The sequence below is a fragment of the Diadema setosum genome, chromosome 20, assembly GCF_964275005.1.
Source record: "Diadema setosum chromosome 20, eeDiaSeto1, whole genome shotgun sequence".
NCBI classification, from domain to species: Eukaryota; Metazoa; Echinodermata; class Echinoidea; order Diadematoida; family Diadematidae; genus Diadema; species Diadema setosum.
Genome location: NC_092704.1, coordinates 33,547,284 through 33,567,980, shown reverse-complemented (window position 1 = coordinate 33,567,980; position 20,697 = coordinate 33,547,284). Strand labels below are relative to the sequence as shown.

The 20,697-nt window shown below is 37.6% G+C and overlaps 1 protein-coding gene across 1 annotated transcript in view; it reads right to left on the bottom strand.

Moving 5' to 3' along the window:
- Window positions 1-20,697, bottom strand: part of LOC140243625 (uncharacterized) — a 117,352-nt gene that overhangs the window by 28,585 nt on the left and 68,070 nt on the right. The window contains 18 exon segments of the mRNA XM_072323289.1: window positions 895-1,056; window positions 3,363-3,524; window positions 4,798-5,385; window positions 6,583-6,783; window positions 7,576-7,821; window positions 8,520-8,768; window positions 9,792-9,998; window positions 10,393-10,581; window positions 11,473-11,712; window positions 12,319-12,519; window positions 13,634-13,825; window positions 14,934-15,125; window positions 15,999-16,117; window positions 16,886-17,021; window positions 17,675-17,875; window positions 18,376-18,564; window positions 19,642-19,866; window positions 20,455-20,623. Of these exon segments, the coding sequence (XP_072179390.1) occupies window positions 895-1,056; window positions 3,363-3,524; window positions 4,798-5,385; window positions 6,583-6,783; window positions 7,576-7,821; window positions 8,520-8,768; window positions 9,792-9,998; window positions 10,393-10,581; window positions 11,473-11,712; window positions 12,319-12,519; window positions 13,634-13,825; window positions 14,934-15,125; window positions 15,999-16,117; window positions 16,886-17,021; window positions 17,675-17,875; window positions 18,376-18,564; window positions 19,642-19,866; window positions 20,455-20,623 (3,868 nt within the window).

The following is a 20,697-nucleotide window of genomic DNA, read 5'->3' as shown; positions in this document are numbered from 1 at the left end:
TAATGTCTTGATCTTATTCGTGTATTCGAATACCATGCATTGATGATATCAGCACCTCAAGAACCGCCAACACATCTCCACCTAAATGTTCACCAATAATATGTCCGTTTTACCTTAAGAAATTCTTTAAAATGAGACATTCTGTGAAAAAAAAATGATCTGCTTGCTTAGTTCAATTTCGAGCTAATATTTCGTAGAACCATGTGCGACTTCTGTTTCAATAACCTTCTCAACCTTCTCTATGATGAAGACTTGTTGTTATTTATTTCATGTTTGTCTATTCTCAAATCCGATCTAAAACATGGAGTAAGTTTCAATGTACGGACAATTTCCACCTCTGAAGCGGTTTTCTCAGGTACTTAAAGGTCACTTTTACATTTAGGCCTACAGTATTTGCCGGTGGAAAAAAAACAACACTTTGTTCATAAGATGACAATTATTGGTAAAATGGATATAAAAATGTGGATCAAATCAATTAAAAAAAAAAAGGCTTTTCTGAAGTGGCCAATCTGAAATCTTACGAAGTCGATATATTACCCTTTCAACCACAAGCTTTATCAGCGCAGTTATCACTAAAAATTATGTTGAAGTTTTGGTTCAAGCACAAATTTATTTTCATTTCCATCAAGTAAAGAGCGAGAATACCTTAAAATATGTAATGTATAAGTATAACATATTTGGAGGGACTTACACTAATAAAACACACACGGTGATGAGTAGCAAAATGAAGAAAACAATTGCTATTTTCTTTATATTTACATGCACTATGCATAGTACATATTGCATAATGATGGGAATGGAAATAAAGGGTCCCATAAAATGCACAGCTTGTACTATATGGGACCCTATAGGAGTAATTATAAACTGCAATCTAAAATGTTTTGCTCTGCTCACCAAGGCACTGATCTGATGAAATGGAGGAAGTAGTCTCCGTAGAGGTGCCATTACGGCAAGGCAGGCATGAGTCATTCATAGCCATCGGCTGGTAGCTTCCTATCTCACACGCCCTGCAGGGTATCAATCCTGATGTGGAGAAGTAGCCAGCTTGACACACATCTGACGATGAATAGAGAGACAACTGTGAAACGGAATATCCCAGACTTTTGTCATACTCTGAGTCTGTACAAATGTACTTGTAAGAACACCACTTTGAACAATCAAGTAAAAAAAAAAAGAAGTGGGACTCAAACCTATCATCTACTGCTTTTCGGACAGCGACACGACCACCAGGCTGTCCCTGGTTCCCTAATTGCCAGAAGTGACACGGTGAACTTGGAGCAATACCCTGCAGGCTCCCAAATACCGATAATGTTATGCTGTATTCCAAATCCAATAAGGCTAATCTAATGAGATTAGTAATCCATAGTGGTGAATATGTAATACAACAGTTTTGAATCAATTGTTACCCTCCGTATAAATGTGATCGTGCCTCACAAAACGAACAAACAGTCACACCCCTTGATTTTACATGAGGTAGGATTTTACGTGATTTTACGTGAGAAAGGTGAAATGGGTCAACTTAGTTAATCTTGACTTTGTCATATTTTCTGAAAGAGTTGTCATTCTTTTACATTATCCTTTAATTTGGAATCATTGACATGAATGGCATTTTTTTTTTCTCGGGCTGTTTATCTACAACTATCTAGAATAATCACGTATTGTATGTCTTAGAGTCCCCTGTTCATTTCTACAAATCCTTTACCCACTCTTCATTTTCAAGTTTGATAACGTTTTAAAGGATAATTTTACTGCTTTGAAAATTGGCCTTAATCATAAACAAAATACGTTGATAAATATGCTTAATTTCGGCTTAATCGGATAATCCCTTCATTGTTGTTGCTCCAGTGACGTACATCCTGTGTTTTGTCCCTTTCATCACACGGCTTGGTAAAGATTAAATGCTTGAACAGACCCTGCACTTTTCTCAGTTCACACTTTCCCATAGTGTGTTTGTTTTCCCCCCAATAATTAAATAGGTTAGGGGAGCCCATTTGAAGTCAGTTATACACTATTTTAAAGCTTTAGAATCTACTCGTTACAAGAATCTGCCCCTCACTCAAAATCCATGTCTGGTGACTTTTTGTTGGTTTTGTGATGCAGGGTCCCAAATGTTTCTGTAAGAGAAACATTTTGCGGGTAGATATTTCTTACACATAGATTTGTACAGAGGGTGTCAATGATGAAAGAATGCCATAGCACATACTCACCTCTCTGAATCAATATTATCTTCTTATTAGTCAACTGTGGAAATTTTGGAAAACTGTTTGTTTCATGAACAGGCAAAGGCACTTACGGTCTCTTCTTTAATGGATTGTTATACATACAAAGTCAATAATGGGATGAGAGGATCATTTACCACATTATGTAACACAATATTATCATATGAGCCAATGAATCATGCATACAGGACTAGAGGCAAAGATCATGCCATGCTTAGACTTCCGAAATGTAAAACGACACATGGTACATTTTCTATATCTTTTGTTGGATCAAAGTTTTGGAATAGTTTGCCGAAAAATATTCAAGAGGAAAGAACAAGATCTTCATTTCGAAGAAACCTAAAAAATCACTTGTTAAATGAAGTTTAGTGATGAAAAGAATACTAGTATTCAGTGTTTAGTTTAATGTACTTCTATTGTACAGTTACTCTAAAAGAGTAGACCTTGCAATAAGCAGCTTAAATATACATGTAGCAATAATGGGAGAATTTCTCGACTAGCACTTGTGCTAACTTTTGGTTCCACCTTTAACTAAATTATCTATTGTTTTTCTATAATTTTTTCCGATTTTTTTTTCGGAACCTCTGTCTCTGCATAAGTGTACATTACCTACTTATTCATTCTCTTTGCCTTTTCAGTGATAAATGTATCACAACGAAACTAAATCTATTATACCACATATATAAAAGATATGCTTGCAAAGCTGTAAGACCTTGTACAAAATCATTGTATTCTCATAAAAAAAATTCTTGTTATTGTATCTTACACTGTGGAATTTCATGTTATCATATTCACATGTATGTTGTTAATAAACTCAACTCCACTTAATAATGATAAACTTGAAAACCTTTATATGCATAGCTTATTTGCTAAATGAAAGCTGGAATGATCATGTTCTTCAAGTGCGATGAATATTCATTTGCCATTTCTTTGTATCAGATATCTCATTGTTATTTGTTGTAAGAAACTTGGGCAGAATTACGTTTTTCCTGTGGAAAATTAACAAAACTTATTGTTCATCATTGTCTCATGAAAGATATCCATATTCAATATCCGCCGATGAATATTTTCGCACATGTTTTTTTAATGAAAATGCCATAGTCTTATGTTCCCTCCCGTTCAAGGGAACACTGTTTACCTCACCTCTGCACTGGGTGGCATTGGTTGCGCCCTCTCCCTCTGTTGACTGGCCTTCCTCACAGGGCACACAGTTACTCTGACCAGCAAGCTCCTGGTAGGTCCCCCTAGGGCACACCTGGCAGACTTTGGTCACATTGTCATAGAAAGTCCCGGCTACGCAGGGCACTGTGGACAGGCAAGAGACAATAAGAAATACCTTATTCTATTCTTTTCAAAATGTCGAAGGTAAATAATTTGGATATGAACGAGATGACTTCCATTCGTCGTAATCTATTTCCAGGAACACTGATGAATGATTATGGACGATCTCATCACAGATAACACACAAGATAGAAACACACAAATCTCATTGGTGTGATTTCATCTACCTCCCCCTTTACTTTATTACATACTTCTTGCTCTCAAGCTCTCAAACATTGTTCCTTTTTTCCTGATACATAAAATTACAATTAGCTCAAGGCACAATATTTTACAGCGCTTATATTAGGAAACTGACAAGATATTGTTCAAAATTGCATTGACAATAAAAGTGAAATACAACAAATAAAATCACAGGAATTTAATTGAATTTTGTCATAAGATAAAAATCAAAGGAGTTGAAAATCATACGTTTACCCAAAACAGTGAAACTGGGTGAGGACCCGTTTTAATCAAACATAATTAGGTTTAATGTGTTATATTTTATCATATTATCAGTCCCTGAGTGTATAAAATATTCGTAAACAGGGCCCCATGGAAGACCAGAAGTGACTGCCATTGTCACTACTAAAAATGGGCTACCCTCCGCATGCATTTTTCTTTACTGGACCTTTATGTATGGGATATGTTGATTTTTAGTTCGGAAATAAAAACAAACAAACAAACAAACAATATATATTGGCACTAGTTTTATTTATTTATTTATACTCTATGTGCTGAAGTCATTGAAGCATAGAAAATTAATCGACTGCCACACTAATTGTAAAAGAAATAAGCAATTTGATTATCGTCTTTCACTGATTCTACAGCAATGGTAAACCATCCTCACTATTGGATACACGTTTAGTGCCTGTACGAAAAAGAAAATGTCTAGACGAGTCACAAGAAACACAAATGATTCACTTTCTCTCTCTCTTCTCTCTCTCTCTTCTTTCTCTCTCTCTTCTTTCGTTCTTTAAAACAACAACACTTGGTATGTGTATGTGTGTGTGTGTGTGTGTGTGTGCGTTTACACATGAATATTGCTTTTTTATCTTTATGTACACAAGTCTATCACTGGAATTCATGTCAAATCTCTGACTTAATGCTTAAAAATGAAATGTATTTTTTAATTGAATTCAATTTAGATATTGACATCCAATTCAACCGAAATAAAGGGACGGATACTAAGAGGATCATAAATTTTCTTTGTGCACAAGTAAAACTGTTAATATTTTGACGTCAGAACATTTTTTTTTACCGCACTGAAGGTCATCGTTGTCCGCTGTGAAACCATGGTCGCACAAAACTTCTGAGTAGCCAAAGGTCAGGGATGACTCGTCAAGCGTAAGATTCATCCCGCCGACATCGAGGGCTGGAAACGTTCCATCATCAATCTCCTCCTGGACAACATCGGACATCTTGATCATCAAGTCTTCGGCTTCAATGACTGCGTCAAAGTTACCCAAGCTAGGGTCCTGGTTCACATTAGTCACAAAGTCCCACTCCACTGCAATCACTAGCTGGCTGTTGACATCTCGCCTAGCTCGATTCATGTCGTTACTCAGCACCAACATCGCCTCCCCTCGACTGTCTGGTAGCAAGGATCGATCGTCATTTCGTCGTCGTCGACGACGACGTTTACGGCCAGGAGTCAGATCCCCGCACGTGACCCGCACGTTCTCCACAGTGCACTGGTCTGTCTGGGTACAGATGTCGCTGAAGTCTGTTCCCCTTAAAATCATCAGGAATGCAATAGCAATCTCGTCCTGAGTTTCCTGTGTCCCACAGCTACCAGTAAAGTAAAGGAGTTCGCTGGGTAGATTGCTCCTCCCCGCTCGTCTTACCTCTTTACAAGAATCAAACATTGATTGAACACATAATTTTGGGCTTAGTAAAACTCTTCATGAGTGTTCATTTATGCATCACTGGTCTGCTTTGCAGGGACGAGTACAGCTGTAAATTAAATAGTTGTCTAGATTGAAGATAAACCAAGACAAAACCAATATAGTCTCTTTGTGATATCTTTGAAAACGTCTACGGAGAAGACATATCTATAATGTAATTGAAAGTTTACGACCGTTTATTCAAAAAGACAGCTGAACATGTCCTTTATAAAGTATGCTTGCTGCAAGAACATAAACATATGACTAATATTTTCAACAGTTGTACACAGACTAACTTCTTTTAAACGAACATTGGCCTTACAATCTGTTGACAGCTGATGGCTAAACATAGCGCATTTTTTGATCAACCTTCAATATCCTTCCCTCCTTAATACACGCAATGTATAAATCTTTAATATTTTTTAACCGTATTATTGTTATCATATATTGAGTCATATTGTTATTATCGCCAGAACGACAATGGTTCATCCGCCTACAGCATGTGGCTTATCCGACCCCAAATCTGTATTAGAGAAGAATTTGCTATATAACTGTATAAATGTACTTTTTTTTCTCTATGTTTTGGTCAATGTTGTACCCGTGCTCCCCATCTTAACCTTTAACTCGATTTTAACTGGGACCTACGCTCAACAAGCTCGCTTTTAAGTAGGTTCCTTCATATTTCTTTAGCATCCATTCACAGATTCAAAACGTCATAGATCGACCACTATATGTTTTATATATTTGCAATATTTTATGTATGTCTCCAGCTTGATATTTTAATTTTGTTATATTTGATGTATTTTTTCATTGAGAAATATGAAAATAAATCGAAATCAAATTAAAAAAAATAAATATTGTAGTTTGAATTTATTCTTAGACTGGGAGTATTCGAAATCTACACAATACACCAACACGCTAGCGTGGTTTCGTGAATCTCCTGAATGAGTGGTAGAATATGGGAAGGAGGAAGAGGAAGAGGAGGGAAGAAACAATGTGGATATTATGACTAGAAGGACAAAGAGTGAGAAGAGGAGTGGTGGAGGATAGAATGAAATAGGGCGAAGTAGGTGTAGAAGGGGAAGAGGAGGGCTAGGAGGAGGGAAATGGAGCTTGTATTTAAAAGAAGAACCACAAGCAGACGATTCTGAATTTGATACCGGAGCAATCGGGAACAAAGGCGTGAGGACGCCACAATCCTGAGGTGCCGCACACATAGAGCTCTGGAACGCTCATAGTGGGGGGAAGTCGAGGTACGTCAAATTGTTCGTTGCAATGAATGCTGCAGAAGCGACCGTATGCCCACTGGTCACACGTCAGGGCCCTATTGCTGGGAACATCCAATTCTTTGCAGGTTACAGCTGGAACAAAATAACGGGTACAAAAAGTGAAAAAAAAATCAGAATATTATACATTCCATCTTCATAGTAGACCTACTGGGGGCAAAAATGGTGACCACTACCTTTTGGGTTAAACAATTTTTTTTTTCAATTGGTACATAACATTATGCCTTTAACTGAAAGTGAAAAGCCACAAAAGATCTTCTTTTCAGATTCAGTATTAGCAAACTGGCTTCAATACTATATACTGTATAGATAAAGTGATTAGTTCTTCATGACAAAGGCAGTTCAAGTCCGATTGTGTGCCGAAGGAAATAACATCTTGGATGAGCTTCAAGGAATGAAACCGATTTCACTCCTTCATCAGATTGTCGAGAAGCTGTTATATTTAATTCATTGAGATCTGACATGTTTCTTTAAGATGAAAAGCATTATTAAGATTGGTTGCTCAGAGAATTGTAACAAAATATGCTTCCGTTGTAACAAATTCAGCTGTGTTTGACTAATAAACGAAACAAAAAGTAATAACAGTTGCGCTTTTCCACACAGGCTCTTATGCAACTATCCGTTGCTACCGTTGATGTTTTGCTTGTTTGTCAAATGAAGCCCGTGTGCAGAAACTAGATCCTGGCAGATATGTAAAACTTCATTATATTAACAAAAGATGGGGTAAAATCTGATTATGCGTTTTCAAGAAAGAGATGAAATAGAGAAAAAGTGAGCCCCATTTCTTTTCCCGGCTGTATGGCTACGTCCGGTAACTTTTTGCACAAAACCCCCAACTGAAAGCAATTAAACGAGAGATCTAATTACGCAAGATTTCGACGAAGAAGTCACAGCCCACTGTCTCTCCATTGTCTGTGTTTGTGGCCTGGTAGTACACCACATGTCGACCCCATGGGAGCACCGCCATGTCGTTGTCATAGTTACTGGTGATGAGGAGGTCATCCCCTGTTACCTCGATGAAGATGGGTGGGTCCCATGAGACTTCAGTTAGGGTATCACTGGTATTTAGCCTGATGTCAGGGGGACAGAATTCTACTACAGGTGGGATCTCATCTGTGAGAAAGCAAAACAGTATCATTTTATTATTATGAATATTAATAACGCGAATTATTTCAATGAACGCTATCCCGTGTTGATGCAGATTACATTGAAATACAAAATACAATCACCAAAATGTTGAAGCGCTGTGAAAATCAGACAAAGTATGAAAAATTGTTACTTTTGAAAGCTTTTCTTGTTTCCATGTTTCCTTGAAACAGTGATATTAATGAACTTTAAGAAAGGTGATGTTATTCCCTTACATATTTCCGACTGAACTGCTCACATTTTTTTTCACTAAATTGTCTTATTTAAAATGAAATAAAAAGGAGAACATTAATTATATTTGTCACAAGAAATTATTGCAGGGTGTTAAAGCTGAACATCAATGGCTTTTAAGGGGAAGAGGTTGTAGTTGCTACATCAGTGACTAGTAGAAAATTGATTTTTGTTCTGTGATATCATTGGTAGAGTACATATATGTCGATGTCATCTCATCTAATTTGCATGTGTGGTTGCATTCCATAATATGTTTCACGCAAGCGTGCAAATGTAGAACTCTGTTAAATTGCCTTTCTTTTCTGATTTCAACGAATTTCAAAAAAAAAAAAATGTTTGAGTTTACTCTATCAGAGCCAACTTAAACCTTGGACTGACTCTTCACATATATTTCTCTTCTAGTTACTGTTTTGTCCAACTAGAAATAGTTATACCTCGAATGTAGATGGGGAAGGAGCATGTAACATTGTTTCCCGCAGAGTCAGAGAAGGTGAAGCTTGCTGTGGTCTCTTGAGTGAAGTTGTAAGGAGAGGTGAGGTCAGCTGGACTGGTGACCACTGTGAGCTCATCATCCAGGTTGTCCTGTGCAGTGGGAAGGTTAAAGGTCACCTCCACTCCCCAGTCTTCTGTCTGCGTGACGGACTTTGGTCCCGGACATGAGGTCAGAGTTGGTGCCACTTTGTCTGAATGTTCATTTTGAGAAAAATCAATTACTCTTCATAAGATTATGATCTGATCTATTAGAAGTAGAGAAAGTTATTCCAGTATGAAAGAAAAAATGCTCCTAATCACGTCACAAATAATCTTTATTAATTTTCTTTTTCTATGCATATCAAATACAGTGTATATTGAACAGATTTGGAAATAAAAGATTTTTTTTCTTATCAAATGAAATTTGTACCCTACCTAAATTTGGCTTAAGAAGGACATCTACTTATTTCGCGACAAATGAATAAATGTGACCGTGCACCTCAAAACGAACATAAAGTCGCACACACTGATTTTGCGTGAGGACTGAAAATAAGTGAAATGGCTCAACCTAGCCGAACTTGACTTTTTCATATTTTCTGAAAGAGCGGGTCTTCTTTTACATTATGCTAAAATTTGGTATCATAGAACGGGCAGGAAAGTGTGTGTGTTTTTTTTTTTTTTTTTTTTTTTTGCAGTTTATCTCGAACATTTTTGGTAGAATAGTGTGACTAGATGTGTCTTTAGAATCCCTTTTTCATTTCTGAAAAACCTTGTCCACACTCTTCACTTTCAGCTCTTATAACTTTTGAAAAGATAGTGCTACTGCTTTGAATGTTGGCATTAATTATGGACAGAATGTGTTAATGAGGCATGCTTAATTTCGTTTTAATCTGATAATCTCTTCATTGTTGTTACTCTGGTGGTTTACTTCCTGTTTTTTGTCCCATTCATCGCACAGCCAGCACGGTTTGGTAAAGATTAAGCGCTTGAATAGACTCTGTACTTCAGAGCCTCTTTTCTCAGTTCACACTTTTCCTGAGTTTGTGCTTTCTTTCCAATATTTAGATAGGTTAGGAGAGTCCATTTGATTTGAGTTATACATCATTTTAAAGCTTAAAGTCTGCTCTTTCAGAATATGGTCTTAACTTAAAATTCATGTCTGGCGACTTTTTGTTTGTTTTGAGGTGCAGGGTCACAAATGAGAGAGAGAGAAAAAAAGAATACTGTTTTCTCACCTGTGCAAGCAACGTCCAGACTGTCAATACTGGCGTCCCACTCGCCATCTGTTCCACACCTTACAACTGTCACAGCACCCTCTATGGTCAATCCATCTCGACAGAAGAACGTGCATTGTGTGCCATGGTAGATCTTGTCCTGTTCTGTGCAATAGGCAGGATTGACATTTGTCTCAACGGGCAGGTTCAGAGGGTCGCATCCAACAACTGCGTAAAGGAAGTGGGGGGATAATCACAAATCACCATGAAGTACAATATGTCATTCAGCATCCATAAAGTAACCATTACACATAACCTCCTAGTATCGTGATATGAGATAAAGAACTTTTATCGTACACTATTAAAGAAATGAATAAAACAATATTATTGAAAAAAAAAATGTTTCTGTTTCTTTACCTCTGAGTCAAAGATATCTGAATAAAACTTTTGTCTTCTTGTAACGTATGCAGCAAATCTGGCGTATAGCTGAATTTCGTAATGAATTCTTAATAGCATTTCCATTTTCTGTTTGTAGGCCTACAGTCTACAGACTATGAGTACCCGACATTGTTTTCTCCATTGAAGAATGCAGAACATGAAGGGTGATTCTCTGTCAACTCACTGTCACAGAATGGTATGCCATCTCTCTTCCAGTGCATGCTCTGTCCAGTGAATTCACAGCTTGTGTTACGTGATCCGACTAGAGTGTACCCTACAGAACACCCCACCTCACACTCACTACCCCAGGAATTGTCACATGACCCAATCAGGTTTCCAAAGACGGGTGGTGATAATGGCTGGCACCGCCTCACTGTTAGAAGCAGAATAGAGAAAACAAAATATTTACTCTGTACATTCTATAGACCGACTTGAAAAACAATTAACCTTTTATTCTTAACCTGACACGATTCTACGGTAGGAGGCAGGGACAAGTTTCATATCCCCGCAGATTTTTTTTTTTTTTTTTTTTTGGGGGGGAGGGGTGTTGTTGTTGTTTTTTTCATTCATTTACACGTTTATGTAAATCTACGATCAGACATTCTCAAATAATAGTCTGGTTTGCAACAAAACAGGAGCTAAATTTTGACGATTGTGATACATACTGAAACTGTAGGCCATTACATACCTTTATCCCCGGCAAAATGTGGTAATCATGAAATGCATGTAAACAGACTTTTCTTTTCATTTATCATGACACCGATCACTGTACAGATGAATCTTAAAATCAAGCATGACCTTGGAAAGTCAAAACAAAAATCTAAAGTGGGTTAATCCTTCCACACACTATTATTAAACACACATTGTTCTTTGCATGACGCATTCATTTTTTTCTAATGTTTTATCGTATTCTGCAGCAGCAAAATCAAACATTGCTGTCAAACAGCCGGAAAATCTGTACATTGTTTAGAAAAATAACTTTACAACATGACTCGAAACATAAATTCTTGAAGTAAAAGTGATACATCCAAAAGATCGAAGGTATAATACATAGATGCTTGTTTTTTACTTGAAATAGTGTGCAGACAATGTGTATTGTCAATAATGCCTACAACTGTATTAAAACCGCGACTTGTCATTTGACGCAAACAATGACACAATGCAACTTCCCCTCCTGTAAATAATTATGGTGGATTAGGGGAAGCATACGTGTATGTAAGAAAAAAAAACACCCAAAAAACAAACAAACAAGCACCATATTCACCTCTGACAGAAACTTGGAACGAACACGTCTGTGTGTTTTTGGCGGCATCTATAGCCACGCATCTCACGTCATAGTCTCCCTCGGATTTCAGACCCTGCTCCAAGTCGCACTCGACGATGACAGCGTCAGGACTGTTGTCGTCTGCGGCCACGAGCCACGTGACATTACCCATGAGTTCCGATCGGCCGACGTAGACAATGAAGTTAGCAGGGCATGCTGTGAATACTGGTGGCTCAATATCTGATATTCACATATTATAATTGAGAATAGAGGGAGGCGGGATTGGAGAAATGGGGAGGGAATGATATGGAAGAAATTAATGACAGACATTTGACACAAACACATGATACGATATAATTATTATCACATTTTTAATTTAGAGGACATTTAAAAAGTATGACAAGAAATTTGCCTGGCGTTTTGTGGATGAAGTCTTCCTTTACTACCATTACAAGGAAAACAGGATAAGCTTGAGTGGTATCTAACTAATTGATCTTATACATCAAATAATCATAAACGTTACATTGTTTAGCGAAAGGGCTTCCTGAAAGCCAAAGTTTGGAATTTTTTTACTTTTTATTTTTATTTTTTAAATCTAACAAGAAATGCAGACAGCTGCATTGATGGCTCACTTTAACAAGGCAACAAAGATGGTTGCTCGTCGTATACATATGATTGCAATTGGGCAAATTATCATGACGTAAGAGTCACTCTTACATTAGTGCTGTACGAACATGATTGATACCGTCACCGGAATATCAACGAGTCGAATATACCTGCACATCTTAATAAGAAAAGACAATGATAATCTTCTGTCTCCAAGTTCAAGATCAAATTCTCACTAACCAACGCAAGTTGCCAGAGACGCGTTGCGCAACCACTGCCCGGTACCCAGGCACACGGTGTGGGCGAGAGTCAGGGGCCTGACCTGGAAGCCTGACGTGTCACATCGCAGGAGGCAGGTCTCCCCAAACGTGGGATTGTTGAAGCAGTTTGGAGGAGAGATAAGAACACCATCAGGAGCGTTGAGGGGCTCGCAAGCCGTGGCTGTGTGATTTAGAAATAAAATTGGGGCGAGAAATGTCACCATTTTCACTAAATATCAAAATCACATGATCTAATGAATATAACTCCGATGAACGAAATCAAAATAATTTAGATCACTTCAATGTTTGGTGATGTTCGGAGATGAAACAAAAATCACATTATATAAATATACTTGTTTTGTTTTGTTTTATTTATTTTCCGTATAAAAACAATAACAAAACAATAATCGTACAGTCAACAGAATGATATTCAAGATACGGCTGGATTGCCCTACTCAGCTGTGCCTACACGAACAGCTGTTCTACCGAGGGGTCCAGGAACAGAGTAAATTATAAATGCAATAGAAAACATCGAATGCGAAAAACAAAAAACCCCAAAACAAAAACAAAAACAAACATTACTATAACTTTAAAACAATATCTTAAAAAAGTGGGCAAGAATTAAGTAACACCCCACCCACCCATCCTATTTTATAAACGTAATATTTATCTTGATATGAACATTATGAAAAAGGAATACGGATAATAGGTACAGTTTATTTTATGCCACATTTAAACCAAAAGTATTTCGGAATAACATCATTAATCATTTTATTAAAACTGGTTACACTTCTCCACCACTTTACATAAAAAAAAATGTATTGAGAAATGTCCTCAACGTGTCATGATAGGGACAACCATTGATAGAACCAGTAATGAGTAAAACTGCACATGAGTATTATCGAAACGAAATTTGTAAGTTTTTAAATATTTGGTGTATGTCCCAATGTTTAAATACTTTATTCACTGAATAAATATCAACAATGAATCTTTATTCTTGTACATGGTCTGCAGCGGGGAGTCTTTTATTTCGAATTGAGACGTTATGTTGAGATGATATCTGACAACCTCATCATGACAAAACAAATAACACAAACAAACAAACAGTCTGATTACCAAAAATTCGTCTCTGTATGATGTTGTGTAATATATTGTAACAATTTATGTTTATTCAGGTTATCTGTTGGGGGGGGGGGATAATCTTACTTCAAACTACCACTAATAAATCAACTTGCTGGTACATGCACGCTCACGCCCACCACACACAGCAAATGCAAAAGAACAAAAATGAATACTTCTGCAAGTAAAGTCGGTCCCAGACCACGTGCCATCGGCCTGACACCTCCTGTGACTGTCTCCTTCGCCGTAGAAGCCATAGGGGCAGTAAAAAGAGCACAGGGTGCCAAAAATCTCCACCCCTGGCGGAGCCTGGGAACAGCCTGACTTTATAGCCTGGGGTGGCGTAGACAGTGCCAGGCAAGTACGGGCTGTGAGACAATTGAAAAAGAAGTTTACATTTGAAATAAACGTTAAAAGAGATGGTATAGTATTGAATGAATGAAGGATTTGGCTTTCAACTTCTGCAAGATAATTACAAGCCACTTTATTAGATGTTTAAAAGCTTACAATTAAAAGAGAATTTCAACGTTTATTAGATGAAAATCCGTTTTGAAATGGCTGAGATATCCAAAACAAAGAAAAAACAAGAACAATCCTAATTGAAGGTGGGTCTCGCCTTTTATTAGGATCGCTTAGTTTGGGATATCTCGACCATTTTGTTTTGATTTGTTTTGTTTTGTTTTCTTTGAATCTGTGTCGACAACATGTGTTATTGCAAATAAAATTTTGTTTCAACTGAATTGAATTGAATTTCAATATTAATTTTCAGTACATAAAGTTTGAATTCCTCGTACGATCACTATGCTCTTTCATACTTCATAAGAGGTTTCTCATCATATCAACGATTTATCAGAAAAAGTTGGAAACCTGAAACCCCATCTCAACCAAATCTGTACCAACAAGGTCCATTCATTACGTGTATACAGTATTGGTATGAGATTAATGTAAGTATATATCATGTTGATGAACTAGCAATTGTAATAACACAGAAACAAATCATGACGCGAAAACCATCTTGTGTCTATTTTGTTATTAATGAAATACTATCTTTTGTTTATAAATTTTAACACACATTTTGAAAAAAAAATGAAAAAAAAACACTGCTTACTTCAAACTGACAGCACATTAACCACCCATGGGACAAGATGCAAATGAAAAAAAAAAACAACAACTCAATACCCTTGTTTAAATGAGGGCTGTATTTTGACTTGTATGACATCAACATTATCACATTTACATGGTTCTACTGAAAAAAAAATCGGAAAAGCATGTTATTCCACTGTATATTTTCTTCATTACGTTGGTGTTAGAATACATCAGTGTAGGAATACATCAAGCCGAACATATTGCAATGCTAAAATCAATCAAACAAACAAATAAGCAATACTAACCATGTACTATCGGGAAACAGTCAAAATAATGTTACTTTGAGCACAAAGATAGAGTCACAATTTCTTTGCAAACATCGTTCCTTACGCTGGCAAGTTGCATCTTCTCCATCCCAGAAGGCAGGAGCCTGACCATTGTCCAGTTCACAAGTCCTGGTCTGTGGTCCGACTAATTCGTAGCCCTGGTTACAGCTGACCGAACACTGAGAGCCATAGATTGGGTCAGAACAATTCACCAGTGATCCCCTGGCAGGGGCTTGGAGTCGAGGGCATCGACGCACTTCGGTACAAAATGAAATGTTGCTTTGATAAGTTTTGGTCAAATAGCATCTTATGTTCTCGATTGTGAATGACAATTGGCAGCATTTGACTTTTGTGAAGCAATACGCCGTCAGTATCGGATAACTATTGTTCTCTTTAAACTGTCCTTAAAAGTCGGTGAAAATGTAAGATTTTACTGTAACCTAATTTTATGTGCTAAGGTAGCTGATGACCGTATTGGAAATCATTGACGTATCCGTTTTTGTTTGTTTGTTTGTTTGTTTGTTTTTTACCCTGAGGCCCAAGCGAGGTGAGTAATGCTAATCATATAAAAAGTTGTTCATATCTCTCTCAAACGTTGAATGACAAAAGAACAGAAAAACAGATACATAATGCTGTGGTTTTGTTGATATAGAAATATGGTGCAAACATCTTCCTGTATTCACTTCTTTATGACAGTTTTGGATAGAATACTTCACAACAAGTAGGCAGCACGCTCACACTGGAACCGGGAAACAGTCCTGACCTAAACGGTATCGGAGTCATGAGAGCATGTATTGTAACTTCTAATTCGTGTAATAGCGACTAATTGCAAGTTCTCCTATTCTAGTTAAAACAATACCAAAAACAATTTTGTTCCTTTGCCAGTGTTCAAATATCAAAATAATCTTCACATGCAACCTTTTTTTTTTATCGGGCGAAAGGCATATTCAAGGATTTGCCAAAGAGTGGCAAACACGCAAGTTTCAAGCTTTTAATTTTTTTTTGCTCTTAAATGCCGCGCTCAAGCAAAAGTTTAAAAGCTGGAATTGTGAAATAGTAATGGTCATGCTCAAGATATGGTAGCACTCTTAAAATCAGATAAACTCTCGGAAAGCTGTTCTGCTACTACCATTCAGTCCTATGTTGATGTCACAGCGGGCGCTATTCCCAGTGGGGTCTGTTGCTCTGTATGACGTCACCGTGGTGCCTTCCATGAAAGTTGAATTTGGACCAGGGAAGCCATCCACCCTGTATGGTATGGTAGGAATGAAGACATTTTTTATCTTGAAAACCAAGTTTCGCTATTCTTTTTTTGTTTCAAATAACTGTAGCATTTCCATACCTTATTAATTGTAGAGGGTCTAATAATGTCCATGAAAAAAAAATGTTTAGAACTCATGCTATTATACTATAGGTCTAATAATGTTGATATTTTTTGTACTTATTTTCTGCCGATGGCACAAAGAACCCTTCCAAAACATGATCAAAACGATTGAAGAAAGATATCCAGAATGCTCATTCCCCTAAACTGAGCAGAAGCTGTACATTTCCTTTTTATAATGATTATCAGAAGGCCTCGCAGGGAATCATAAAAGTTATGCTCAACCTTGGGAAATTTGCGTTCTAATGGCAATGTAGACCGTTTTGTAAAAAAATGTTTTACAATTTACGTATTCTCCATTTCCTACAATCTAGCAGCGTAGCACTCTTTTTTTCCATCAGTTCCCCTCTATTAAGTTTCATAGGCAGGAATTGATTAAGTTGTTGCTAGGCATGTTCCTTCCGTGTCAACGTAAATACACCAAACGTGCGTGCCCGGATTGAGTCAAAACATGATATGAATTGATAATTGACATGGAATAAAATGAAATAAAGTTATTCTTGTTGCTATTGTCTTAATTGCGCTCCTTGTAAAACAAAATTATGGATTTCCTTTTTGCCATTCAATCTTCTAACCAACGCTTTTTTAAACACAATAATCACTACACTACTTTAGCTGTTATTAAACTGCAATACCTTTTCACAGTGACATTTCCTGAATTATCGGTGGCTGTGGGAACGGAAAAGTCAACGACTGTGCTGCTTGTTCCCATGGGTACGTCCACATTGAGGTAACGTGGGCATGGCTCATCAAAGCTTGGCTCCTGGTTATCTATAGAAGATGAGAAAACAATCAGTCATTGCATCATCTGGTAAGGCATGAATAAAAGAAATATCTCATTCTTCTTCATACATGATATACAAACAATATCTTGTTGTTGTTGTTTTTTTTTTAATCCTGATAGATTCGGATCCAGGATTTTTCTTAAAACAAAATTAATCCTGGAGTACTTTGAGAGTTTTACACACTAGAACAGAAAAAAAAAAATGAGAACAGAAACCACACATCAGCATCTCCTAACGAAAGGTCACCTATATACATAAGGTGAAATGAGATCAAAGTAGAATGCCTCATCTGGGTCTTGAGAATACTCCAAAGTATGGGGAAATGCAGTAATTTTTCTAATTCTTTAAGGTTGATAATACAGACAACAGATAACTTTGAGAACAATGTAATCCTCTCTTTCAACACATCAAGCATATGAGTTGGGACGTTATTTTTTTATTTTGTATGTTCGTGTGTGTGTGTGTGTGTGTGTGTGTGTTTGTGTGTATGTGTGTTTGTGTGTGTGTTGAACGTTAGATGTGCCACACTTACCTCTTTCTTTTTATAGACCAACACAATATTCGAAGAAGTGAGTTTGTGTAAGTTTTATTAGCCATTCTACGGGAAAGCATCGAAGAAAGAGTTTTAGGGTATACTACCTTCGCAGAACACGGGTCTGCTGTCACTCCATACGCCATCTGCGGTGCATGTTCTTACGTAGGGTCCATACTGACGGAAGCCATTGCGGCAGTTGAAGTTACAGAGTGTGTTGTAAGGAACCCTAGCATCACTGGCGGTGCAAATCTCCGGAGTTATCGTACCATGCTCCAGACTGAACCCAGAAGGACATGTTACTGGCCCTGATGTTGAACATTTTGCGTATGATTATTACACCATGTAATATTAGACTATGACATCCACAGAGAACCAATTTAGAGGCGTCCTGCTAGCCTGCAGCTACACTGTATCTATTTGGAAATGTCTCGAAATCAAATTAGCATTACAGATGATTATGGCAGCTCAGAGTATACCATGCTCTGGAATAACTGAATTTAATGTCATTCGATGAATCTACTATGTCAGGAAATTACTTTGTATATCTTCACATCTCTGCATTAGTCGATATTTATGTGTCATTCAACTTCGGTGCCCGATAAAATTACAACCGGAAGATCAACAACTAATTGGCACTTCGCGAAGACCCAATAGGAACATGAAATGTTATATAATGCTGACAGGAACCTCAGTATTCACGTTGTCATATCAAAGTTTGAATATCAATACTTGTCAAAAAGTGTCCTCTACCGTAAAAAGCTTTTCAAGTGTAATCGAAAGACACTGCAATACACAAAGGACTTACTATCACAAATGAGCTCTTCTCCACTCAATAATCCATCTTCCTGACACACCCGGGTAACAGACCTGACGCCGCTTGACGCCAGGAAACCGTCATCGCACACAAACTGGCATTGCTCTCCGTAATTCACCGAGGAGAATGGGCACCCTTGCACTGAGCTGTTCATGTGTGGATTTACTTCACAAGTCACAACTGTGAGTATGATAGCAATATAATCATCAGAACACGTTTGTACTGTTAATCTAGGTTTTGTTGATATTAAACAGCTGCTTTTGCCTGACGTGACTCTGAGTTCGGAAGAATGATATTTTGCATGTTTGTACAGATGTAGTATATGGTTTTGTTTCCTGGTTATTGTTGTTTTTTCATTATCCACGCTATCAGTTCATGCTTCAGTGCACTCCCGTAATAGCGAAGAACATGGTTATAACGAAATTCGGTTTACAACGACGTGAACATGTAGGCCCAAACATTATACTCTCTATTTTTTTGTTGTTGTTGTTTTATTTTTTACTTGTTCGGGTATAAAGGAATTTCGACAATCGACAGCAAAAATGTTATCCAAACAAACAATTAAAATCACGCTAAAAGCCTCTGGTGCAATTAATGTGAAGGCATATTATTATGCACTGACTCTGTTTTGATTATCGTAACAATTCACATCCCGGATGAACGACATTGAATTGCTAATGTTTCATTAAATTACTGTTTCATGTTAAACTGCCTCTTGTAAACACTGAACCACTGCTAACAATGCTTGGTTTTCTATTTCTTTACTGGAGCAACGTGGAATTATTTGCATGCCTGACTTTGCTTTTCTCATACTTTGTGTTTGGGTCAAGTCAATGAAGTGAACCTAACTTTCTTTCTCATTTGCTTGGTTTTGTCTAATACCTGAAATTTATCCTGCATGTTGACCAAAACATTGTATATGAAATGCCTAAGTCAGCGTTTGTCCTTATTGCAAAATATATGAGAAACGACATTGCCATATTATAAATACTCAGAAGAGAGGGAGAAACAATGCAGGAGACATCCGTCATTATAGGCTTAATAATACAAACAAAAATTACTTATGTACCACAAACGTTATACTATTCTGTGTATAGTTATTATAGGCAACAGAAATTAAAATAGATGCTTCACTTAAGGGTGTAAGCATCCCTTGTAGATTGAGTATTTGTTTACAATCAAAATGGGTATCAATTTATTCATGTTAGACCAAAATTCATGATAGGCAAAGAAAAATGGAAGGGAAATGGTTCTTACTCTCGCAGAGCGGCAATGGACTGCCCCACGCACCAACGGTAGTACCCTCTTCCTGCTGCACGCACCTCAGCCTGGCAACAGTCTCATTCGATGAGAGGTCAAAGCCCGTGTTGCACTTTACCTGACATGTTGACCCTAGCACAGCCCCGCCCTCACATGACCCTTGTCCTGATGTCAAGGTGACTGCACCATTGCCAGGAGCAAACAATGGAAGGCATCTAACAACTGTGAGTGAAGCAATAGAAAGAAATAATTCGTGTAGATCAGCGTTTTGTCTCTTTCCGAAAAAAAAAAATGTCTTTTGACCACACACCACTTCTGGAATCGGAAAAATGCAGCCAGAGGGCCTATCAATGGCTCAATCATTACGTGTGTCTGACTTATATTACAATGGTTAACCCAGACTTGGGTTCAGAGCCTTACAGACCATCCGAAACAGTCTTTTCGTACGCTTTCCCAACAAGCAGGATCGTTCTTACATTAAATGAAATTGGATTCCAATGTTTAAAGAATGTGTCACCACTAATTTCCACGAAAATATCTCGAATCGCTTCTCAGATCCCTGTGGAGTTGTCTGTCCCCTTCCCCCCCCCACCCTCCACACACACACACACACACACACACATACACAACCACTGAAAACAAACAAATGAATTTGGGCCTAAAGAGTTTACTCAAGGTGCCTACCAATGTCTGAACACTTTGCTCAACAAGCTATCCCACCCTCCCCTTGCATTTATGGATGTAGTTTAGAAAAACAATTGTCACAGCAAACTAGCTCACACATATCCCTCGTATTAGATGAGCTCTAACCTTTGACTTGTACATCAAATGAACATGTGTCACTGTTGCCAGCAGCATCAGTGGCCCTGTAAACCAGGGAATGGTCACCTTCCACCAACGTGGTCGGTCTAGATCCAGTGATAGGGACCGAGTCAATGCTTTCCAGTTGGGCAGTTATGAGGATGTCAGCATCAGTCGCCTGAAAGCAAAATATCAAATATTCAACAGTACCGATAAAAGAGAGACAGCAGCAGCTCAGTGTGCACAGACCAA